Source organism: Colletotrichum siamense (genome assembly GCF_013390195.1).
Source record: "Colletotrichum siamense strain Cg363 chromosome Unknown KSG_Cg363_contig03, whole genome shotgun sequence".
In the NCBI taxonomy this organism is placed as follows: Eukaryota; Fungi; Ascomycota; class Sordariomycetes; order Glomerellales; family Glomerellaceae; genus Colletotrichum; species Colletotrichum siamense.
Genome location: NW_023501016.1, coordinates 420,843 through 445,028, shown reverse-complemented (window position 1 = coordinate 445,028; position 24,186 = coordinate 420,843). Strand labels below are relative to the sequence as shown.

At 55.6% G+C, this 24,186-nt stretch overlaps 10 protein-coding genes across 10 annotated transcripts; 4 read left to right on the top strand and 6 right to left on the bottom strand.

Moving 5' to 3' along the window:
- Positions 1–1,630: 1,630 nt before the first annotated feature.
- On the top strand, positions 1,631–2,689 carry CGCS363_v004088 (uncharacterized protein; the record flags this gene model as incomplete). The annotated part of the gene is made up of 1 exon (XM_036635937.1): positions 1,631–2,689. The coding sequence occupies one exon, from the start codon at positions 1,631–1,633 to the stop codon at positions 2,687–2,689; it is 1,059 nt and encodes a 352-aa protein (XP_036498930.1).
- A 788-nt stretch (positions 2,690–3,477) lies between these two features.
- pcaC-2 (4-carboxymuconolactone decarboxylase) lies at positions 3,478–3,946 on the bottom strand (the record flags this gene model as incomplete). The annotated part of the gene is made up of 2 exons (XM_036635936.1): positions 3,478–3,801; positions 3,854–3,946. 2 exons carry the CDS (start codon positions 3,944–3,946, stop codon positions 3,478–3,480), a joined length of 417 nt encoding a protein of 138 aa, XP_036498927.1.
- A 376-nt stretch (positions 3,947–4,322) lies between these two features.
- Positions 4,323–6,360, bottom strand: CGCS363_v004086 (Cutinase transcription factor 1 alpha; the record flags this gene model as incomplete). The annotated part of the gene is made up of 4 exons (XM_036635935.1): positions 4,323–5,288; positions 5,342–6,113; positions 6,170–6,240; positions 6,295–6,360. The coding sequence occupies 4 exons, from the start codon at positions 6,358–6,360 to the stop codon at positions 4,323–4,325; spliced, it is 1,875 nt and encodes a 624-aa protein (XP_036498926.1).
- A 600-nt stretch (positions 6,361–6,960) lies between these two features.
- moxY-9 (FAD-binding monooxygenase moxY) lies at positions 6,961–8,913 on the top strand (the record flags this gene model as incomplete). The annotated part of the gene is made up of 5 exons (XM_036635934.1): positions 6,961–7,490; positions 7,541–7,698; positions 7,752–7,975; positions 8,030–8,432; positions 8,489–8,913. The coding sequence occupies 5 exons, from the start codon at positions 6,961–6,963 to the stop codon at positions 8,911–8,913; spliced, it is 1,740 nt and encodes a 579-aa protein (XP_036498929.1).
- A 58-nt stretch (positions 8,914–8,971) lies between these two features.
- aiiA-0 (N-acyl homoserine lactonase) lies at positions 8,972–9,859 on the bottom strand (the record flags this gene model as incomplete). The annotated part of the gene is made up of 1 exon (XM_036635933.1): positions 8,972–9,859. The coding sequence occupies one exon, from the start codon at positions 9,857–9,859 to the stop codon at positions 8,972–8,974; it is 888 nt and encodes a 295-aa protein (XP_036498928.1).
- A 1,271-nt stretch (positions 9,860–11,130) lies between these two features.
- On the top strand, positions 11,131–11,541 carry CGCS363_v004083 (uncharacterized protein; the record flags this gene model as incomplete). Its single annotated transcript, XM_036635932.1, has 1 exon — positions 11,131–11,541. The coding sequence occupies one exon, from the start codon at positions 11,131–11,133 to the stop codon at positions 11,539–11,541; it is 411 nt and encodes a 136-aa protein (XP_036498923.1).
- Positions 11,542–12,247: 706 nt separating this feature from the next.
- Positions 12,248–13,109, bottom strand: CGCS363_v004082 (Botcinic acid biosynthesis cluster B protein 16; the record flags this gene model as incomplete). The annotated part of the gene is made up of 2 exons (XM_036635931.1): positions 12,248–12,791; positions 12,850–13,109. 2 exons carry the CDS (start codon positions 13,107–13,109, stop codon positions 12,248–12,250), a joined length of 804 nt encoding a protein of 267 aa, XP_036498922.1.
- A 3,775-nt stretch (positions 13,110–16,884) lies between these two features.
- gluP-1 (Glucose/galactose transporter) lies at positions 16,885–18,285 on the top strand (the record flags this gene model as incomplete). Its single annotated transcript, XM_036635930.1, has 1 exon — positions 16,885–18,285. The coding sequence occupies one exon, from the start codon at positions 16,885–16,887 to the stop codon at positions 18,283–18,285; it is 1,401 nt and encodes a 466-aa protein (XP_036498925.1).
- A 560-nt stretch (positions 18,286–18,845) lies between these two features.
- On the bottom strand, positions 18,846–20,231 carry CGCS363_v004080 (uncharacterized protein; the record flags this gene model as incomplete). Its single annotated transcript, XM_036635929.1, has 2 exons — positions 18,846–19,057; positions 19,127–20,231. The coding sequence occupies 2 exons, from the start codon at positions 20,229–20,231 to the stop codon at positions 18,846–18,848; spliced, it is 1,317 nt and encodes a 438-aa protein (XP_036498924.1).
- A 1,689-nt stretch (positions 20,232–21,920) lies between these two features.
- Positions 21,921–24,036, bottom strand: sgl (UDP-glucose 6-dehydrogenase; the record flags this gene model as incomplete). Its single annotated transcript, XM_036635928.1, has 2 exons — positions 21,921–23,704; positions 23,760–24,036. 2 exons carry the CDS (start codon positions 24,034–24,036, stop codon positions 21,921–21,923), a joined length of 2,061 nt encoding a protein of 686 aa, XP_036497368.1.
- Positions 24,037–24,186: the final 150 nt, after the last annotated feature.

The window sequence follows — 24,186 nt, the reverse complement described above, 5'->3', positions numbered from 1 at the left end:
ATCTGTTATACGCGATGCTCTCGATGGTTAGATCGAGAACAGGTAAACCGTTACCCTTGAGCGCTGGGCCACGGGTAACCTGGATTTGTAGCAGAGTTGGTTCCTCGTTACCCATATCGTCCTCCTCTTCAAATACATCGTGGAACGACATAAACGTATCATCAGCGCTATGGCGAGGGGCCGTAGGCGTATCGTCCGCAAATCGAGTGGTTTGACGAGGGGTTGGGTTAACTGGGGTCGAGTCTGGTCGAAACGGTGGCATCGACGAAGGCAGAGTACTTCGGAGCCGGATCGTATGCGGCGGATCCTTCTTTCGCTTCCTCTGCGTTGTCGTTGCTTTTTGGCGAGAGGACGCTTTTGGAGCTCTTCGTGATGACGGAGGGGCTATAAGTACACGCTTTCTTCGCGATGTAGACTCAGCCGCCACCAAATCATTAGTCTCGGGTCCAGCCTCGGCGACGATAACCTCCTCGGCGGCCTCCTCGGCGGCCTCTTCGGCGGCGGCAGCCCGGCGAGCCCTCTCGGCGGGCGTAACGATCCTGATCGACGGCGAGGCAGAGCGTTGAGGAGGATCTCTGGCGGCGTCCTGTGCCAGTTGTTGTATACGTCGTTGTTTCCGCGTACCGTTGGCGATGGGTGACGGACGATGCCCAGAAGGGTCATCATCCGCCTGCCGAGCCGCGCGGCGGCGTTTAGGAGGCATCACGATGCCCTCAGATAATGAGATTCAATAGAAATAGATCAATTGAAGCCATCAGAATAGGTCAATTGCCGTACTACGAATATCTACGTGGCGTTGGGCAAATTTTCATGTATATACAGGGATTATGCGTGCGTAATTTCGGCAAAAAGGGGGGGCGGACGCTGTCAACGCAACGGAGTGTACCAGGGTAGAGCTTCTGGAGAGGATGCACTAAACCGAAATAGGCGAAACGGCTGCGAGCTTGAAACGAGACGAATGGACTGTTGGTCCAGGCTGATCTGATCTCCGGCAGCGCGTTCCCAATTCGGGCAAAAGTTTGGCGGGTCAGAGACGGTGCCGATGGCAACCCGGAGACCGCGGGACACGGGAGATCCCACCGGGCGACCCCGTGAAATATGTCGGGAGCATGGAGCACATCGTGTCAGGGAAATACATGCCAGCTAATTGGCTTTAAGGTAGCGGCTATGTCAACCGTATTTCTTATTATAACCTCCCCAGCACGTCTTCTGCTGGTTCTCCAGTTCTCCAGACTGCTACGGCGATCAAAACACCATGTCAACGCCGGTCCGGCACTTGGGTGATATTCCAGTTGTCTCATGTCCTTGCCAGAGCCATGGAAAGGCGCGACTGTTCACGTCAGTGCGATGAACTCTGTCAATGCCATCGCCTCATAACATCATTGCAACCTTCGACCGGGAAGATGTTTTTCTCTTCTCTCCAGCGTGCTGGCACGCCTTTCTATTCTTCATTCGACGTATTCCTTTCGTTGTTATTGTCATTTCTGTGTTTTGTTCGATTTCATTCTCTTTGCTGTCTTGTTTCTTTGAAATACTGCCTGCGTAATTTCGGCGAGCTGGAATCGTCCCCTACGCAAGAAAAGCTCGCTTTCATTAAGCGAACCGGATCTTGAAAGTAAAAATCGTCAAAATGAACGCCTCAGCCAACCTACGAGCGTCTAGAATTCGAACATCCATTCTGGTACCAGTGCAGGCTCCTCCAAGACTCAACAATCATGCCCTTCCTTCAAGAACAACCGGCATCGAAGTCGGTACAGGCGAAAGGCGGCGCATAGTGCAGACCTTGGACTATCTCGAATACCGCGTCCGATGCGACATGGATAGGGAGGCATCTCTCCCATCCCCGATCAAAGAGTACACCATCGAAGACGCCATCGAGGTCGAGACATCGAGACGGTCACAGGTCGCCCGCATGTTTACCATCTTTCCGTATAAAGATATGAATTGGATAGTCACCATGCTCTTCGTCGTCGGCAGTATCGCCTTCGTCATCAACGCAGGGTTTGGCTTGTTCCCGCTTCTCGACCCAAGTCTTGGCTTCGAAACACTGGCGACCGTCGCGATCCCGGGCACGATCCTGATTGGTGCCTCCATGTTCATGACCGGAGGCATCCTTGGCATCTTTGCCGCCTTCAATGCCGACCGCGGAACGCTGGAGAAGAGCGACACCAAGTCTGTCGACGGCGATGCTCCTGCTATTTACCGGCCCGCCCTCGTCGGATCCGAAGCTTGGGTATGGATCCCATCCGCGGCCGATTTTGCCGCCCTCCTCCGCACAGTTCCGTTCCAGGCCGGGTTGGTCATGTTGTCCGGCGGAATTATTCTATCAACGGCTGCTGTTGCTGGGTTCCCGGGCGTCCTTGACCCTACCAACCTATTCCTTCTCCAAGCCCTCGTCTTCATGCCGCAAGTCATTGGCGGGTCTCTTTTCTTCCTCGCCAATACCGCTCTGCTCATACAGACTCAGGAACGCTGGTTCAAACCCAGGTTTTGGGCATCTGACTGGCAGGGTGCTGCCTGGAACACCATGGCATCGGCTGGCTTCATCGTCACAGGTGTCATGCTTCTCACCAACGAGATGTTCGGCAGTGCCGTGATCTCGTTCATTGCCAGTACTGCTTTCCTGGTTGGTAGTATCATCCAGTGGTATGCCCTGATGGAGTTTCATTCTACGTCTTGGGCGGCTTAATTTTGGAACTGGTGACAGTGGTAGTCAATAAAGCTTAGGAATAGTCTGAGGCATTCGCCACTGCGCTCCTGTGGAGGCACAGGTCAAAATAGATCATGCAACTATTGTGGGCGCAGAACTCTGGTTCAGATTTCGTGACTGACAAGCATTGGTGATACCGTGAGGTCACTGTTCCCGTTCAGAGACTGGGTGATTGTCGACGCTACCATGTGACACATGGATGCACTTGCAGGTTCTCTGCTAAACAGAACAAGAAAAAAAGGCACAAGGACAAAAATGCAAAAGAAAAATAGCACAACCTGGTTTCGATCCAGGGACCTCTGGGTTATGAGCCCAGCGCTCTACCCCTGAGCTATTGTGCTTGTTGTATGGGGTTGTTGTTGAAAAATCGAGTAGCAAATTTGCACCATAGGGCTTAGACCTTGTGGATCGTGTGTGATTCACGATTGACCTGTGTGGGTCATTTGGCCTCAAAACTTCCAACACGCCCATCCCGCACAAGTGCTAACTTGTTTTTTCAAGAAATGAGTCATGAGAATTTTGCAGATCTAACAGAGATGAATGAAATTAATTCTAAGAATCTTCAGGCAGTGTTCAGAAAACCTCGGACAACCCACGACCACGGCTCTCGGATTTGGGCTCGTTCAACCCGGATAGATCTGACCATGGTCACTTCCGCTCAAGGCCACCACTCTGTAACAGACGTCGCAACGAAAACTTTGAGTTCATTTACAAACATATTTATTCAGCCATGGACATCGTACATCCTCATGAATCTTGCCAAAGGCTCAAGTCAGCTTTGCCCTCTCAGTCCCTTTGCTCGTCTTCTTCTCGTTGAAAATCTCACTGACAACAGACAGTGCATCCCTTCCAGCAGGGACCCCACAGTAGACCATTGCATGTCTACAGGCCTCAATAATCTGCTCCTCTGACAGCCCGTTGTTGAGGGCCGCCTTGATGTGAATGCGCAATTCCGGGCCTCGGTTGAGAGCGATGAGCATGCCGATGTTCATTAGAGACCGTTGCTGAAAGGTGAGACCCGGCCGAGCGTATGATGAGAAACAAGTTTCGGCGATGTATTCAGACCCGACCTTGCTTGGTAAATCATCTCGCTTTTTCTCGGATTCAGCGATGACTTCCACTCGGCGTTCATAGAACACTCACCGAAGCTTCCCTGAGCTCATTGAATAAGTCCTCCCCGAAGAATCCGTTCATCATCTTAAGCCCCAACAGCTGCTTTTCCGTCAAGTTCTCCATCTCGAGCGAGGTTTGATAATGCACAACTTATGCTGTAGAGCTATAGGCCGTTCAGAGGCTGCATGCGATCCAAAGGGTGACGATGAAGTGGACGCACCGCCCTGAACAACAGCACCTTTATTATGTCGGGATACTGCAAAGAATAGCACATCGGTTAGAGGGAACGCCTAACATGTTCGGCAGGGGGTGCGGCAATGCCCACAGTGCCGAGCGTGTTACTACTACCGAGAACCGACGACCCCTCGGGCAAAGCAAGAGAGATCAAAACTGTCTTTGATCGAAACGTGTGGATTTGACGTGTTACATTACCCAAACTCCTCAACAAGACAGCTCCCAGAAGGTGTCATGACTCCAAATACAAGTGCAATCTTCCAGTTCAAAAACCCACGCTACTGTCATTGGGCATCTCCAGAAGGTTGTAGTCCAAAGCCAGCATATCGGTCAGATTCAACCCATTTTCGGACAAGAAATCGGGGAAATATTCTATCTGCGATAACCAGTCTTCTCCAGCGCCTTCTGTTGGGTTCATCTCCACCTCTGGCATGTTCATGTGAGGACAGAAGCTTGGGGGGAAAGCAAAGAGGTCATTCAGCCGCTCACTGATACTGCGCGTCGCCCACAGAGCGTGCTGTTCGGGGACACCAGGCCGACTATCATGGCCAGATTGGCCCCCGCGACTATCCGTATCCTTCTGCAGCTGTCTTATCTTCCGCAGCACTAGATCCGACCCGCCATACCGGGATCGCATTTCGCCCAGCACGTCGCAAATAATCTTTAATTCCTCGTCTCGAGTCACTTCGTCGTCTCGTGACTGGCGGGGGAAACAAATCAAGGGAACTGCCGCTACCATAAGAAAGTAGCCATGGATGGCAATGAGGTGGGCTGTCTCCTCCCTGTAGTGAATCTCTTCATAAAGGCGGGATATACATGACGCGGCAGTGAGTGAGGAAGCAGCTATCGACGGCCTCGTTCCTTTCCCATCAAGAAGCTGTAAGAGAATAATGGTGACGAAGTATATAATATGCAGATCGCTCGCAGGGCGGTAAAACGGCCTTCTGATGCCAGAGGCGTTGTAGAGGTGTAAACTTTCAGGCAGGGTTTGGAGCCATTCACATAGTCGCTGGACGAGAGTCGCAGCCTCTTCTTGAGTGATATTTGTCCGCCCGTTGCCAGCTTCTGCAATGATGCTCATAGTCTCCGTCAATCTCACAACCTCCAGGAAAGCATACGAATGCAAGTCCGTAGTGGGAAAGTCACTGATTTCTAAGGGCGGTATGTCGTATTTCTGAGGATGAAGGGACAAGGGACGCCCCCAGCAAGAGGCTGCTAGTCGATCTGAAGTCTTGACAAGTGGTCAGCGTGCAGTGATCTTTGTTAGCTGGTAGCAGTACGAACCACAAGCTGCCAGAAAATCCGGCGCAGACAACCTGGATTGGTGTGCCGATCCTGGGTGGAACGGTGATGGAGACCCATCTGCAGGGCCATCCGTAATGCAACACCCAACCAGTGCCATGGACCATCCAGAGTCACCAAGTCCGTGGACATGACGCTGTAACATGTCATTAGACAAAGTGACTTGAGTAAGACTAGGGTATCGGCTTCGTAATTCAGGTGAATCAAGGTTTTGACCTTCTCATACTGCGAACGGCAAAGCTCCATGCTCTCAGGCCCACGCCGCATCAAGCAGCCGACCATACTGACGGCCTGTAGTAGGAGGGTAGACGGGGCTGGCCCCAGCACATCCTCTCTATCAACAACCGGATAGAGCGGGTAGACATGATCGAAGTAGGCGTCTATCAATGCTCTGAGCAAAGCAGGTTGAGGAAGTGCGTCAGCTTGGGTCAGCCTGAGTATTGCCGACTTGGTGTCCAAGGTCCGCGAGTTACTGGGATCAAGTTCTGGCTCGCCATGTGCAGCGTCGTATGACATGACTGTCGACGGAGAGATAAACGCCATCGGCGGTTGGGCTGCGTCTGCCGTCGTGTCGCTGCGACTGCTACACCTCGGTACATCTGGTAACGGCGGCCTACCGAGAGCTCCGCCCAAAGCGTCATTCGTGGAAGAAGCAGCTACAGGCCCGGTGCGGTGCTGTCTGTCGGTCCTCGGCACACGAGGAGGTTGTGCAAGCCGTTGCCCTTTGCGCCGTTTACGAACGCCATCTCGGCGGCTGAGATACGCAGCATGTCAGTGAGCAGGTACAGCACCAGAGGTGAGACTACCTACATGCAGTCGTGGTTGAGCCGGCGGCAATTGGTGCAGACCTTATCCGCCCTGTCCTGCAGGTCGCATTTGACCTAGAAGAGCGTCAACTGACGAAGAAGCATGGGCTGTCTTCGGGAGTGTCAGACCTTTCGGGCATGGCAATCCACGCAGACCACATTCGCGCGGTCTCTCAGGGGCCGAGACTGAACCATTCTACGTGCCGAAGAAAGACTTGAAGAAGTCTCTACTGGATCCCTGGAAACATCGTAACAAATAAAGCAAACTGAGTCCACTGTCAGGCTGCGGGGAACCGAGGCTTAGCTGCTGGGGGAACACTGGAAACCTCGGAAACCTCGCCTGAGGGGGACAAGCCCTAGCACGCTACAAACATGACGCAGGGCACTCTGACCTCTGGAAATGCTTGACGGGCACTCCCGCCCCAGTGGAAGAAGCGGTCGGCATTCGGCATTCGGCACTGGCGTCAACCTTGACATGACGGACTCGGCCGACTTGGTAAACTCCGGCGGTTCCGAAGAGACTTGACGATGCTGATCACTGAAGAATTCATCGTTGTGTCCATTACTGGTCGTCGAATAGCCTGATACCCATGTGTTGCCTCCGGCTGTCGGCAAAGTGCAAACCTGTGTTTCGGGGACGGGTGTAGGGACAAACACGGGAGCAGTTCACAATTGATCGCACGGGAATTTTTCTGAACAGTCGCATGTTGCTGGAGTAGTTTGTTTATATACTTGCATTCTTCGGTCAAAGGCGTGAAATGAGTCATGGCCAAAATCTAATCATCCATCCCCATCATGTCTGCCAGAGTGCGACAGCTTGCGGGCCATTTTTCAGAAACTCCAAATGGCGCCAATACGGCACCCTACCAGGTCTCAGAACAGCCGCTGGGGACCACAAGACATGTCCGGATTGTCACCATCGGGGCCGGTATGAGTGGGCTCAACATGATACGGACTCTACGTCTCCACTTGACCGACTTTGAACATGTGGTCTATGAGAAGAACCCAGAGATAGGAGGCACCTGGTTCGAGAACCGATACCCGGGCTGCAAGTGTGACGTTCCGTCGCACAACTACCAGTTCTCCTGGCGTCCAAATCCAGAGTGGGCCGGCTTCTTCTCGACAGCAACAGACATCCAAGCTTATCTCTGTCGAGTCTGCGAAGAAGAGGGCATGAGAGGAGCAATAAAATTGAGGCACCAGGTTAACAGAGCTGAATGGGATGAAAGCAACTGTGTTTGGAAGCTGAAGATTCTTAATCTGGAAGACAACTCCGAATTCGATGACACTTGTCACTTTCTGTTGGACTCTTCGGGGATTCTCAAGTAAGCCAACTATCATTGAATATTCATACTACTGACAAGGATTACTGCAGTCATTGGAAATGGCCCAAAATCCCGGGACTGCAGAAGTTTAAAGGTCACCTTATTCACAGTGCCAACTGGCCATCCGGCTTCCAGCACAACGGTCTCACAGTCGCCGTCATTGGCAACGGCTCTTCGGGAGTCCAGATCTTGCCGGAAATACAGCCAGGTAAATCATACCACTCAAGCATGCAGCCAAAATTTGACTGACACCGGTCGCAGACGTGAAGAAGCTGGTACACTTTGTGAGAGAACCCACCTGGGTTGTTCCCGGGCGTCTCCAGCTCCTAGCCCAGGGCGCTGCTGGCGGGATCCTTGGCGAGGTTGGCATGAGAGAAAACGCAGACTTCACCGCGGCTCAAATCGAGCGTTTCAAGACAGATCCAATCTTTTATCAGAAGTTTGTCAAGGCAGTCGAAGAAGTCGTGAATGGAAACTTTCCCATTGTAAGTCAGGCACTTTCGCATTCCACCCTAGGCGCATAGTTGACACGCAACAAGACCCTCAAAGACACCGATTTTGCAGCCAGTGTACAGGAGAAAGCAACCGAGTACATGAAGGAGGCGCTGGGTGGCGACGAGCGATTGTGCAATGCCATCATACCCAAGTTTCCTCTCGGATGTCGACGGCTTACGCCTGCGGTGGACTACCTGTGGGCTCTCCGAAAGCCCAACGTGAGGGTGGTCACGGATCCGATTGCCAGCATTGAGGCCAAAGGTCTGCGGACCGAGACGGGTGAGTTGATTGAAGTGGACGCAATCATTTGTGCCACGGGGTTTGATGTCTCTTTCCGCCCTCGATTCCCGATCCTCGGAAGGCGAGGCAATCTGCAGGACCTTTGGACGGAAGGGATTCCCAAATCGTACATGTCTTGCGCAGTCCCTGACTTCCCTAATTACTTCAGTACGTCACGTAATTTTTCTGGCCTTCCATCCGTTCATTGGACTAATGGTACATAGTGTTCCTTGGCCCCAACGCTCCTATTGGGCATGGCAGTGTCTTCACCATCACTGAACACATAGCCAAGTATCTCGTACGCATCATCAAGAAGTGTCAGACGGAGGGTATCAGTGCCATAGCCCCGCAACATTCTGCTGTTGATGAGCTCTTTGAGCATACTCAGACATTCATGCCTCGTACTGCTTGGTCTGGAAACTGCATTTCTTGGTTTAAAGGCGGGACTATAGACGGGCCTGTGACAGCTCTACATCCGGGCAGCCGCATTCACTTCTTCCACATGCTGGAGAACTTCAGGGGTGAAGACTGGGAGTATACCCGGGTCAATAAGCAAAATCGGTTTCAGTTCTTGGGGAACGGGTTCTCAACCAAGGAGCTCGGAAACGAAGACGCCACATGGTACCTCGACGAACCAGATAAGATTTGAAATTACTTTGGATTAACTAGTTGCTTTTCTCGCCTCTCAGTCTCAAGTAATGTTGATGTCACTGCTTTGCCCGATATTGCCTCTTCTCGTCCAAAATAATGGACGTATTCACATCGTGACTGGGGAGAACAACGACCTTTTGTTGCTCAGAGAACTTCTTGATAAGCTGCAGGCTTTCAAACGCAGTCATCGGGTCCTGGTTAATACCATCGGGCTCTCCCCTTTCCAGCAGCTCCAGACTGTACGTCGCGTCGCCCGTGATGAAGTACGTGTCGGGAGTATCTGGGCCTCCGCTCCCATCTTTGACAATAACAGAGATGTGTCCCGGGACATGTCCCGGTGTCTCCACCGCCATGACCTGCCCATCCTTTGTGATGGAATCTGACTGTGTCCAGGGACCGACAGGTTTTCCGTCAAAGTTCAGCAGCCGCAGATTGAAATCCTTCGGCCAGTGGTTGGACGCACAGCCTTGAACGGCCGCGTACGTCGGGTGCTTTCCGAAGGCGTCCCAGTGGCTCGCGCTGATGTACACCGGCACCTCCGGGGCAGCTTCGACGATCTCCTCTAGGCCGCCTGCGTGGTCGTGATGCAGGTGCGTCAGAACGACGGCTTGCAGGTCCGTCGGCTTCACGCCGAGCTTTGCAAGCTGGCTGACGATGCCGTCTTCTGGCGCCAGCTGGAGCTCGCTGAGCACGGTGGTGAGGTAGCTCAACATTGGGAAGTATCCCGCCTGCATACACTGGGGTGAGGCGCCCGTGTCGATAAGGATAGGGCCGTCGGCATGTCTGATGAGGAACACGCCGATGGGGAGCCACGGCGTCCACTCGCCCGTGAAACAGCGCAGAAGGCGGAGAGTGGTGCTTTTGTTGGTGATGGGCTGCCCGCTCATAGGCTCTCGCATCCTCACTTTGCCCGTGGATATGAACTCGATCAAATTGCTACCCATCCTGGAGTTTGGTGGAGTTTTCCAGAGTTGATTTTGGAGTAGCAGGCGCAGGGTGGATTTGGATACCGCACAGTGAGGCGAACTATTATCCGTGAAAGGAGGCCAAGAAGAAGATTTGCGGATTAAAATATGACTGCGATGTGTCCGACATAGAAAAGGAAGTTTTCAAGCTTTCGCATGTGGCATAATTGCAAGGTTGGTTGGTGAGAAGTTTGCGGATTTCATCGTGGCGCCTCGATTGCCGACTGCCGAATGCCGGTAGTCACCAACCACAGCGGCGTGGCTATCCCACCGGCAGGCTGCGGGTGGACTACGCTACCGGGCCCATCTTTGAGAGCTGAACAGCTCCAGAATTGATGTCGAATAACGCAGTGCGCCAACTTCTTTGATTGTCGTAGACCGAACAAAGCTTCAATTCAACGAAGTTGTGTGTTGGTGCATGAGGTTGCCGATGTGGTACACCGCCGGGTCTCAATCTACAACACACTATTAATAACAAGTTTCCAATCCCCACGGAAACTATGTATATACAAATCATGTTGCTTGAAATGAGTTAGAACTTCGGGTCCAGACAAGAGACGATAGAGCATGATTTCTATTTACTGAGTTTGTTGGGAATGAAGTGGTATTTCCTGGATGGAATTAGTACGCATCTAATACCATCAATGTCTGTCTGAGTTTCTATGTGAAATACGATATCCTAATATGTGAGCAGAATTTCGAGTGCGACCAAAGGTGGGTGATAATATAATTCACGTAACCCTTCCGGTTCAAAAGATCTTGTGGATTAAGGCAGAGGAAGGCAACTGGGACCGTCTGATACATGTACATTGACTGGCAACCTGATCGAGTGCCAACGTGGGCTGCCAAAGAGGTTCATCCGCACTCATACACAGACCGTGATGTCTGGGACTGGCCAGGACACAACAAAACCCCATAATAGAGGGGATTAAAAGTTACAAACTAGACATTTCTGTAGAAGAATTTGCGCTGGCAAAACTGTTCAGCCTTGCTGCATTTACTCACCACACAACTCCGAAACCTCCCACACGTATAATTGAACGAACCTTCAGCTTCTAAAGCGGCTCGCTATCATCTACCATTATCCGCCAACTCAACAACGCGTAATTAGTGAAGCGTTTCAAGAAACGAGCCAAGCACAAAGTACAATAGCACATACTACGACGAAGACGACGTGCAACATCGGTGGACAACAATAACAACTACGACGACGGACGGCGACGAAAACAACAGCACCAACGACCGACACCATGTATATTCCAATCCCACCACAGCATCGCCATAACGACAGCGAAGATCCAGACCTAGCCGTGAACGACTTCCTGGTGCCCTTCGTGGTGGCATGTGCGATGGTCATGTTTCTCGTGGTCATGCAAATCTTCATCGGCATGCTCGTGCACTCATGGGAGGTTAGACAAAGATACCTAGAGCTCCGCCGCGTCGCCTCATCAAGATCGTCGCTCTCGTCGCTTTCGTCCTTCGAGCCGCTGCCTGCGTACTCATTCATAGATCCCGAGACGGCGCCGTTGCTTGGCAGTCCTCCGCCGGAGTATCACACCTTCCTTCAGCAGGACGATCTCGACACACAAAACGAGGCAAGAGATGATTCTCGGGACACGACGGAGACTCCCGGCCAATGGAGTACAATCAGCTTGGAGTGAATCAGTGAGGTGGACAGGACGTGGGCGGCAGAATATCAGCAAGCGGCAAGCATTCAAATGAAAGAAGGACAACAGGGTTTTAGGCGAGAAGACACTAACGTATAAGAAGAGGAGCATCACCTATTCATACAACGTGATTCAACAGGGAGGACTTCAAGGAGAGGCTCTCATTCAAACAGAGAAATGCATCAGGGCTATTTATTTACATACAATAAACTCATCCATCTAAGATAAACCAGACGTTTCAAATAAGCCTAGGCATCGCATCACAGCAGCTGGAAATTGATCTTTAACTGCAACAGTGTAAAAAGAAATTCGTTCACATCACAAATCAAGACAAAAAGACATTCATGGGGCTCAATCGGGGATCGAACCCGAGACCTCGCCCATTTTCACGCTGTGCGCAAGGGTTGTAAGACCCGAAGGGCGAATCATACCACTAGACCATTGAGCCGACGTCGGCTGTGCAATCCCTAGGGGACCGAATGCGTCGTGATTGGCAGGGTGGCCAATTTTGGTCACTATGTAGCCTAGCGCACGGGGACCCGCACATCTGTCTGCTGGATGCTGATGCCTGGGCCCCAAGTGACGAACCTGGAAAGCCTGTAACTTTTCAAGGCAAAGAAGAATATGCATCGTAAACCGCTGATATTTCGCTGAAACAATTCCATCTATCTTTACACAATCGTACAACTCGTATGAGCATCTATGCAGCGGGCACCTTGACGCCCTGCGCATCTTTAGGCGACAGCCCCGCTAACCTCCTGAAGCCGATGTTCTCAACAATCCGCAACCCCCCATTCAGCGTGATGATCCCCTGTCCTCCAGCCGCCAAGCTCGCATCATGCTTCCCCATCGCCATCTCCGTCATGAACTTGCCCAGGTACTCGGTCGGGCTCACAAATGACGGCACCAGCGCCCTCGTCAGCGGGCCAATCATCACGTTGGCTGCGTTGTACACCATGCCGGGATCCGGGATGTACTGCTTGATGGCCGTGTGCTTCTGGGCGTCCACAAAGGCCGGGCGGATGGACTCGGCCTGCAGCCGGGGGTTCGCGGCGCGCATCTCGGAGAGGAGCGTCTCGGTCTCGCCCTTGACGCGGGCGAAGATGGCGCTGAACATGCCGGGCTTCTGGGTGGCGCCCTCGCCGGAGACGTAAACGAAGCGGAAGGGCTCGTTGTTTGGCGGTAGCTCCGCGAAGGCCTTTGCCGCTGCGAGTGTGTAGTCTTTTGTGATCTTGATGTATTCCCTACGGATGCTGTGTTAGAACCAGTATTTTCTGACGTGCAGAGGAGGAGTCAGCTTACTCCTTGGTGACCTTGTTCTGGCTAATGCCCAGCGCCCAGACGACGCCGTTTGCGCCTCTCAACTTGTCGAGCACGTCGGGCTCGTACTTGTCAAAGTCTCTGTGGATGATGACATTGATCCGGGGGTCTTTGGCATCGTCTACCATGGGTATCGGTCTCCTGCTGAGGATGGAGATCTTGGTGACGTCCTTCATCTTGATCATGGCGTCCAGGACGGACGAGCCGACCAGGCCAGTTGCGCCGGTGAGGATGAGATGCATCGTGAAGAGGATGAGCAGGTGGTATTACTGTGTGAGTGTCTTGAGATCTTGAATCACAAATCTTGACCTATTTGCAAAACGGCTGGGTTGTTGAATGTCTTTTAAACCCGGCGTCAGCAACGAGAAGCGGCCGCATTGTCCGCTCGCAGCGGAGAATGGTCACCAAGGAGCGGGCATTTCGTCCCCACTGCCGCCCCGTAAGCCGCCGCAGGCGTCAGTGGACGTAACGGCGCCGGAGTTAGCAGTATCACCTCTGAGAGCCCGGCATTGCCCGCTCTCATGCGGTGCTGTTCACCGGAGCCGGGCCAATACATTGTGCAGGACTCTTCCGGGTTCTTGTCCCAATCAACAGCCTCAGATTCCGGCCTAAATCGAGTTCACATGATGCTATTTAGCGGGTGAATTTCTCACCATCCTGTTGCTCTCATTCCTGTGGCTGAAGAGAAGAGCGTCAGCACCATGTCTGCCACAGCGGCCGCGCCGCCCGCTTCAGTGGGAATCTGACAGGCAAAAGGCCTCCCAAAGCCGTTATTTCAGCGCACTAGGCTTCCGAATGCTTTCGCGTCTTTGCAGCCATCCGTAAACACCGATTAACACCGAAATTTGCTGACCATCTGCAGCATGCATGTTCAAAACAGATTCTTCGTCTGTTTCTTTAAGAGCAGCAGATCGGACCCAACTTCCTCCGACGGTCAGACTGACTTCGCCGGCGTAGTTGACGTGAATATTGTCATCTGGCTGAGGTATTCATGTTTTCTCTCGATGTTATCGTGCGATCCAAGTCTAGTATTCATGTGGCACAAGAACTCCACCACTCTGACGACGAGAACCGCTGCTTGGGCCACGGAGCAAGCCTCTGGGCAAAACTGGCTGTTGACTTCGCAACTGACGCATGCTCACTGACTGACGGCCTCAAGTACACAGCAGGACCAAGTCCACGTCACAGACAGCAATTCGGGATGAGAATAATCATGCAGTCTGCGATGCTCTGAATGTGTTGAATTGCAATCCGAGGACGTACGGCTCAGAGAAAAGCGATGGAGGTAACAGCCCGCGATGACTCACGTAAGCGTTGCTCAGGCATGCTCTCGGCCCCCAATTCAACATTCATGTCGACCATTGTCGTCACATGCATACTGAGCCGATGCGTGGGTGACGAGGACCTTATAATTGCAGCAATGAGGCTCAGACCTGCATCTACAAATCAGATCGAATTGGCAGCTCTGATGACACCGTGCCATCAAGGGCGCCCAAGTCAGCATCCGACCCAGCCACACGGGTGTCGCCATCGTGAACATCACAGATGATGGACGACACGTCCAGCAGCACCGAGCGCCAGAACGACATCGTCTCACCTCCGAAGCCGGTTCTTCGCTGCTCGATGTCTTCAATCAGCTTTCAGGAGTTCCTCGCTAGCGCGACGTCTTGCTCAAATTGAGACACGTGCGTCGCATGGTTTGTCCCGAGTCCTCGGATCATTAAACTATTGGAACCATCGCAGGGGAGAGAACAAGGAGAGGGCTGTCTTCTCGCGCGCTGTCAACGTGTGTTCTGCGGCTCACGCTGCATCTTCCGATGCAGGGGACGGTTCGCCGGCATGTCACGCGCAAGGGGCAACCATCGACCTCCGACATGGACAATCACCGTACACGCTCACGTGGTCTCGGGCATGAAAGATGGAGGCCAATTTGAGCAGGTGCAAGCCGCTCTCTTGTTTGGAGACTGGGGTTAGATTAGCCGCCGTCGTGACCAAAACTCTGATGCGAGAAGCTCGCACTTCTCGTTGCGGCCCAGTTCAACCCAACTCTGTCTCCTGAGAACGGGATGGCCCATGCTTCGGCCGTGGACGATGTGAAGTGTTGAGCCGACTTATGCAGCAAACGGCGATGCACAGCAATCTGCCAACATGAAGTCTTCGCAACACCATAACCATGGTCACTGTGAGCAAGCAGAAGCTGCCTGCGGCGCGTACGCGGCCGCATCCCAGCGCGAGTCAGGCCAATAAACACTGAACCAGCGCCAACTTGGCGAGGTTTGGCTCCTGGTAACGGCCCGATCAAGTGGATCGCCTCTGTAACGCTAACGGCGACTGCAGGTCTGGACGCCTCCATTCATCCATGGCCAGGCCCGTTCTGGCGGGGCGACTTTAAACGACGAAGCTGGGGCGGGCTGGGGAAGAGAGCCCCCAAACGCTGAATGTTGCGGAGAAGAGATCCAGACGGCTCCAGACTGAATCTGGGGAGCAGAATACGGGGTCGCTACGGATGGTTCTGCAGTGGATCGTGACTCTTTTATTGAGGGTCGCGGACGCCGACTTCAGCTCTGACGGTCATGTGAGCATCAAAGAAACGGCCAAGAGAGTCTGATAGGGTTTTGCCTCTATCAAATGGCGAATGTCTTGGCCCCCCAGCAGGCTCCTCTGGTAATCCAACGCTCATCAGCTTGGCAGGAAATGAGTGGCACCAACAACACTTGGCTTGAACGCCCGACTCTGACCAGGGTTTGAGGGATATCTGAACATGCTCGCGTAGGAAGTCCACCACCATGTCCTGCCCATGGGGTTCCCCAGCCGTGCGATGGGGTCGGTGAGATGAAGCTGTGGAGGCTCGCTCCAGATGAGCACGCTCAATCAAAACTGTCAACAGGGAGGCGGGGCAAGCATCATGCTAGGGGCCGCGCCAGTGAGTCTACCGTCGACGGCGCCCAAGTCTCTGGGAGCATGTCCATAGTCACGATCCGAGATGGAATAGGACACGGCCGTAGTCTCTCGTCAGTGACTGCCGCGCTCAAACGATCGATCAATATCTCGCGCATCTGACGCTATCGCGAAGCCAAGCATTCTCGACAGACGACTAGGAGATCAACTCGGTCAAACTACCGGCGCGCCAAGCAGGGATCGCACCGAGATGGCTTGCTACGGGCAATTTTCCAGCCACGTTCCAACAAGCTTCTAGCGGCTTACTTTTCTCAGTATAGCTTCACCGGCAGCACACCTCTTCCATTCGCATGATTGGATCAAGACATCCTTGGCAGACCCCGTAGCCGTCCTGAAGAGCGACGGCCAAGCTCAGCGCTTGTCCCCTTTCGCTCCCCCGCACCACTTCTCCATTCTCGCTGCCCATGGGGTTTTGGGTTGGTGTCGCCGCGAGAATCAGCGAGGAAATGCGCGCCCGGCCGTATTGTGGGCGGGTTGTCTAAGACGGCGTTCTTCCCGTCTGCGTGGCACTCACACCCAAGACGGCGCACTTGTCTCCTTTGCTCGCTAAACCCATCAGTCAACCTCATCACCCCCTGCCGCGCTATCTCTCTCTTCACGGCATGCGAGCTCGACAGGCTGGGCAGGACTAGCGCCATTGACACGTTCCGTGGCATCGGTTCAGGTGCTTTCATCTAGTGCCATGTCTCGGCCCCGGCCCTGGTCCTGGCCTCCCACGTCAAACATCGACGGGCCAAGGGCGACGCCGGATCTAGAGGTGATCCAAGCCCACCGGCCACAGACCATGGGGAGGTAACCTGGGGGTGGATGGTTGGGGCTCAACGGGGGCGGTCCATCTTCTCCATGGGGATGAACATCACGGTTCGCCATGGAGCACTTTGGATAAAAGGGGGTCTCTTCCCCGGACATCTAGGGTTTATGTTTCTTGTCATCATCCGCAGCTCAGGAAGCCTCTTCTCCATACACATCCCGGTGGTCCATCTCAGCTCAGGAAGCACTTATACCCAAACATCCCACTCTTCGCTTCCTTCAAACACCACCACCAAGACCATCATCACAATGGCAGGCGGCGGCATCCCATCAGCCGCTCCCGCGCTGGCCGGCGGCTACCTCACCGGCCGCGCCCTCGTCTTCCCTCTCTCCCTCATCATCTCCCTCTTCTTCCTCTGGGGCTTCTCCTACGGCCTCCTCGATGTCCTCAACAAGCACTTCCAGACCGTCCTCGGCATCTCCAAGCTCGAGTCCACGGGCCTGCAGGTCATGTACTTCGGCGGCGGCTACCTCCTCTTCTCCCCCATCGCGGCCGAGTGCCTCAAGCGCCGCGGCTACAAGCAGACCATCCTCATGGGTCTCGGCCTCTACTCCCTCGGCGCCATCCTCTTCTGGCCCGTCGCCCACGCCTCCACGCAGACCACAAACACCCGCGCAGTCTTCGGCGGCTTCTGCGCCTGCACCCTCGTCATCGCCTGCGGCCTCGCGACCCTCGAGACCGCCGCCAACTCGTACGCCGTCGTCATCGGCAAGCCCGAGTCCGCCTCCGCCCGCCTGCAGTTCTGCCAGTCCTGGAACGGCGTCGCCTCCTTCATCGGCCCGCTCATCGCCTCCAAGTTCTTCTTCTCCGGCGCCAACGCAAACTCCCTGACCAACGTCCAGTACGTCTACCTCGCCGTCTCCTGCGCCGGCGCCGCCGTCGCCGTGCTCTTCTTCTTCGCCCGCCTGCCCGAGGTCTCGGAGCAGACCATCGAGGACTCCGGTCCGTCCGCCGACGCCATGCCCGGCCAGGACGTCGGCCAGGGCCCCATCTACAAGCAGTACAACCTCATCTTCGCCTTCCTCGCGCAGTTCTGCTACGTCGGCTGCCAGGTCTCCATCGCCACCCTCTTCATCAACTATGCCCACGAGAACGGCGGCTTCACAGACTCCCAGGCCGCCAACATGCTGTCCTACGCCCTCATCACCTTCACCGTCGGCCGCTTCATCGCCACCGCCCTCGCCACCGTCTTCCAGTCCGACTTCCTCATGATCATCTACACCGTCTGCGCCATCGCCCTGACCGCGTACTGCTGCGTCGGCCGCGGCACCTCCGCCGTCGCCGTCCTCATCGTCATCTTCTTCTTCGAGGCCCCCATGTACCCGACCCTCTTCACCCTCGGCACGGCCAACCTCGGCCGCCACACCCGCCGCGCCGCCGGTATCATGGTCCAGGGTGTCGCCGGTGGTGCCGTCTTCCCCCCCATCCAGGCCGCCATCGCCGACCACTCCAGCACGCGCATCTCGTACGTCGTGCCTCTCGTCGGCTTCGTCTACGTTCTGGGATACGTCACCATGCACTGGCTCCGCCACGGCCGCCACGTTATGCGCGTCAAGGAGGCCGACTACCCTCCTGTTGAGAGAGACGTCGATGGCACCGTTGTCGTGGAGGAGAAGAAGAACACTGATGCCTGGGTTGAGCGCATCTAAACCAAGAAAAGCTCAAGAGAATGACGAGTTAATGATTTCAGAGTTTCGTGCATATTATACCATGTTAGGGGATAGAATCATAAAAGGGCCAGCTTGATTGCGGCGATAGATTCCCAGTAATAAAACAAAATGTCTATGGACACTTTTGTGCTCTACTTTACGGCTCCCCAACTTCCCAAACTATGCACTTAGAAGGTCTTTTATATGACCTGAGCAACTACAATTGACAGTGACGACCAAAGCATAGGTAAGAGATGGTGCCATGAGCACGTTAATTTGAAAATGAAGCAAAGGGACAGTTGGATGAATAATTGGTAGTCATCTACCGGATTGGCTAAAAGAGCCCACCTGAGATTCAAAAAACAAAACATCTAGAACCATCATCTAGATTTTTCTACTCCGTTTCGCCGCCCTGCCGCTAAATCATCCAGTTCATCGCTCGCCTCCAACTCCTCTCCCTCTCATTATTACCTCGACGTGTCCTCCGGCTATTATTACTTCCTCCCATTACGTCCCGCGTTTCACCAGTTCATTACCTCCGCCAAACCTTCTTTGTAAGCTTACAGCAACAGCGCCATCCCTGCTACAAAACTAACGCCGATCGCCGCCAACGCGGAGGCAGCTCCGATTCTGGGCGCGTCGCCCATGGCGTTGGCACTATGCGAGAGCAACGGCTTTTGCGCGACAACACGGATGTTGTACGCCAGGTTGTCCTTGTCGGGTGTGTACGTCGCCTGGGTGAAGTTGCACTGGTTCATGATGAAGTCCATATCTGCAGCCAGTCAGTATCACATGCATTGCGTCTAAGGGCATTCCCATCATGAGGGAAAAGGCAACTCACCATTCGCCCGGTTCCCCGACCGCTTTATGCAGCTCTGGCACATCCCCGCCAACAGGTTCACGTCGAAGCTCTTGTTCCCGCAGATGCAGTTCTTCTCGGCCGTGTCCTTGTCCGTCTCCGGGTTCGGCTGGGGCTCCTTCTTGCCCGGCTCGCCAGCGACTGGCATCGCGGACGGCATGCTCATCGACGCCGAGGGTGTCGACTGCTGCGGCGCCGGGACCTGCGGTGCCTGGGCTGGAGGCGGATGCTGCGCTGGAGGAGGTTGCTGTGGCCGTGGTTGCTGGGGAGGAGGAGCTACCACGAGAGGTGGGATGGATATCGGGGGTATCGAGGGGAGGAGGGGTGCCGGGATGGTCACTTGTGGGATAGGGGGTAGTGACGGAGCCGGTACCGTCAGGAAGACAGTCGATGTCGGCTGTACGAAGACGGGCACGATCAACGGCTGCGTCACTTTCGGAGGAGGCGGCGGCGGAGCTGGTGCCGGGGGAGGTATCACCGGCGGCGGAGGAGGAGGAGGCGGAGGCGCCGCTGGTGTTGACGAAGACGTCGACGAGGCCTGCGGCGGATCTGAAGACGGCGTAGGCGTCACTTGCGGCGTAGCCTCCACCGACGGCGTCGTCTGCGCGGCCTCCGGTGGCGGATTAGGCGTCGAAAGCTGCGGATCCGGCGCGGGCGCAGCAAACGGCAGCGTCGCGATAAACACCGGCGACGCCTCCTGCGCAGGCGGCTGGGCGTCTTGCGCCGGCTGCTGCACGCCCTGCGCATCACCAACCGACGGAACCGCGTCCTGCGGCTGCGTCGGCGTGGCCACCGCGACATCGGCCTCGTTCTGGGCGGGCGGCCTGTTGCGGTGGTGGTGTCGTCGTGCCACGCCCCCTTTCGCGTGCGGCGGTATCCTCTGCGCCTCGGGGCCGTCGACCTTTCGCCGCTTCAGCCGCCGCAGCTCGTCGAAGGAGTTGTCGACGTCGCACTTGAAGGTCAGCTCGACGATGGGCCCGCATATCGTCGCGCATTCCACCGGCACGTCATCGATCTGGAGCTCCTTCGCCCCGGCCAGGGCGGCCAGGCCCGTGAGGACCAGCACTGAGGCGTCTGTTCCCCTCATTCTCTCTGCTTTTCCCAAAGACACAAATTCCAACAGCCCGTCAAGGTGGTATTAGTGAGATTACTCGGCGATGTGATGTCCAAGTCGCCCCAGGGACTCGGTCTAGAGTGTATCGATCGCCCAACGTCAACAAACCGTCGTCGTGGAAAACAGAATTATCATCCGCTCATCGTCTGGTCCAAAGGAGGAAGAGGTCGCTATGCCCGACGAAAGGACGACGTACACCAAGACGAGACCTATATCAGACAGCTCTGCAGCCTCTTGCTCCCTCCTTCATGCTGTCCCTCTCTCTCATGTCCTCATGCCCCAGGGCTGCATGTCCTCCCGCCGCACGGCAGAGCAGATGAAACGAAGTCTCCCCTTGAACGCTAAAAGGTTGGACGGAAAGCCAAACCTCCTATCGCCTCCCCCAAACTGACAAATGCGTGAGGGAGGTGTGAGGCAAGTCGCCATTGGGGGCGCCAGAAACACACACACTGCCTGTCACTTCTGACCAAAACCCTCCCAGCTCGGAAGCACGGGTAAGCCAGCCCATCCTTACAGCCAGATACCACATTCGGTTCGAACGATTCGTCTTACACGTCTCGGAAAGGGGGGAGCCAACAACACTAAAACCATCATCGTCGGTTCTGGGTTCCTGGCCGGCTGGACGGTAAAGGCTACTACTCCCTGCCTACCTTACTACTCATACCACATACTACATACCATGATCCCACACACACTTTAAACAATCTGAGGCTTAGCGTCGCCGGGCAGCTGGCTGATTGCGACGTGAAACGGCGCGAACAGACCAAACGCTGATCCCCGACTCTCCCCAATCGCATTGCACCGCGGCCGTTGGCCCACAGTCTCTCCAGACGGAGGGGGTCCCCATGATTGGTATCGGCACTGGGCTGACGCGAGAACAACGGTCGCTGTTCTGTCTCAAAGGCTGATAGGAGGTGGAGATGGTGGTTGATGCATTGCTTGACTGCTGCATGCGGCGTTCCGGGGTCCCTGCCGCGATGACGAAATATGCGGAGGATTTTGGGTTGTTCCTATGGGGCGAAACGATCTTATTCTGGGGAGAAAATCCACGATAAAGTCATATGTGTGTTGTGTTAATTCTCCGGTTCCTACTTCAACCTCGCCCAACGCGCGGTGATGATCCCGAACAACAAATCTTGGATCTTCAAAGACTGATCACCGCCGCCGCCGCCGATCCGCCTAGCCCTACACATATTAACCCTCCCTCCCTCTTCCCTCCCCCCGAGGTCTCAATTCCAACTGGCCACATCCTCAGACGAACCTGGGGCCCGGATATGACTGGTTCCTTCGTTTGGTCGGAGAAGTCTGTCGTGGTAGCGTGAAACAGGTACCAGGGGACGGGATGAAATTGTGTGCAGAGGATGGATGCAGAGCATGCATCAGACTGCGGATGCAAGTCGCCATGTGCCGGCGGCGACTTCCGCCCCCGGCACGCTCTCACACTTTCCTGTCGGTCGCTGTTCTGTATGGTTTTCGTGTCTCGACTCAAGTTCTGTTTGTGAAAGTTGTCTCTAAACTCTACGATGCTAAGTCCGTCCCGTCTCCTCCGCCACCGGTTCCAGAGTGGCCCATTATCCCGCACGACGATGGTATATGATGAGAAAATGACGAGAAAAGAAAACAAAAATGCCCCAGATTCACGATTACAGAGCACGGTCAACTTCACGATCGTCCCTGCCGCCCAACACTCTCCACCCTCACGCCCAACTTCGCCATCTCCCCAGCATCAATCACTCCCCGCCCGTCAAACACCCACCTCGGGATTTGCATGTTCCTCGCCACCCTAGCCCAGTCCACCTTCTCCTTGGTCCTGTACTCCTCCGTCGTGCCCATCCCCGTGGCAAACCCCGACACCTCGCTGGCCGCTTCCGCCTCGCAGTCCGGGCAGTCGGACGCACACTCGGGCTCTGCCTCGTAACGCCCCAGCGGGTCGTCTGAAGACTGCCGCCGGCTGAGGAACCTGTGCAGCGCCAGCACGTCCGACTGCGCGACTTCGAGGCTCTGGAACGGCCGCGGGTCAACATCATCCCGCTGCTGCTGGACCTTGGCCGTCGGGGGCGCGGTGCTCGGCGCCGGCGCCTTGTTCCGGAACTCGTCAAACTCGGTCGTGATGAGCACCGCCATACTCCCCTCGCACGCCTCATACGCATCCCCGTAGATAGCCAACGGCCCGCCGTCCTCCCTGAGCGGCTTCACCTCCCCGCACAACTGCCTGATCTCCTCCTTGATGACCAGCGGGTTGCAGCACGGGTCAAACACCGCAATCTCCCTCGGCCCCTCCTCCAGCAGCGCCCGTATGATCTCCAGCGCCGGCGCCTCCCGCGTATCGCTCGTGTTCTTCTTGAACGCGTACCCCAGCACCGTGATCTTCTTCCCCGCCAGCGTGTTGTTCAGACACTTGACCACCCGCCGCGTGAAGCGCTCCCGCGCGTACTCGTTCATCTTGACCACCTGCAACCAGTACTCCGCGACCTCGTCCAAATCCAAACTCTCGGCGAGGTACACCAAGCTCAGGATGTCCTTCTTGAAGCAGCTGCCCCCGAACCCGATGCCCGCCTTGAGGAAGCGGTCGCCGATGCGCGGGTCGCAGCCCACTGAGCGCGCAACTTCGTCCACGTCCGCGCCGGTGCGCTCGCAGATGGCGCTGATGGAGTTGATGCTGCTGATCCGCTGCGCGAGCATCGAGTTCGCCACGAGCTTCGCCAGCTCGGACGACCACACGTTCGTCGTCAGGATGCGCGCGCGCGGCACCCAGGCAGCGTAGACGCCCGCCAAAGCCGCCGCCGCGCGCTTGCCCGAGGGTGTCGTCTCGGAGCCGATGAGCACGCGGTCCGGCCGGAGAAGGTCGTTCACGGCGGTCCCGGCCGCGAGGAACTCCGGGTTGGAGAGTATCTCAAAGTGCACCCCGGGGCGGTGGACGGCGAGCGTCTCGCGGACGAGGTGCGCGGTGCGGCACGGCACGGTCGATTTCTCAACCACGATTGCGCCCGGTCTCGCGTGCCGCGCGACCTCGGCGGTTACGGCCTCGAACGCCGTCATGTCAGTCGCGCTGCCCGCGCCGTGGCCGCGGGTCTTGGTGGGCGTGTTCACGGCCACGAGGATGATGTCGGCCTGCGCTATGCACTCTGAGACACGCGTCGTGAAGAAGAGGTTCGGCGCGCGCGCGGGGACGGCGGTCAGGGGGCCATCGTCGCCGCCGCACTGGCTCCCGCACTCGGACGTCGCTGACGAGGCGGCGGTGGTGCTGGTGTTCTTGGCAGTGGGCTCGGTGGGAAAGGCGCATTCCCTCGCGCCGTCCCTGGCGATTCTCACAATGTCCCGCAGGCCGGGCTCGTAGATGGGCGGGTGTTTGGAGTTCCACCGGCGGATGCGCCGTTCGTCACGGTCGACGACGGTGACGCGGATGTGCGGGTTTTGGAACGCGATGACTGCGGCTGTTGGCCCGCCTGAGAAGAATGTTAGTGATGACTGAGACTCGTGAAGGTTTTGAGGGAGTCTCACCGACGTATCCCGCTCCCACGCAGCAGATGTTGCGGACGGGGTTCTGTGTGGTGCTGCTCAGACCGGGTCTTCCTTCGATTCCTTTGTTCTCCAACGCGGTAAACCTCTCCCCGTCGACGCTTTCATCGCAGTCCGCCTCGTGTGCGTACCTGAGCACGGGGCTAAACGTGCAGCTCCCGTCCGGAGTCGTGGGCACCGTCGAAGGTTCGCGGAAAGCGCTGCTCTCGTCCGCCGCTTCATCCACCGAGGCAAACGTGACATAACCTTCCGCCATCATCGTGAAAGTCTCTGCTGCTGCCGTCCAGTAAAGCGGAACTCAAACTCAAGAAACCAAAAAGGTTCAAGGAAAGCCAATCCCTTTTCTACCCAAGCGGACTGAAGGAATGCCCGAACGTAGAGCAAACGGTCTCGACGATGATGGGCTTCA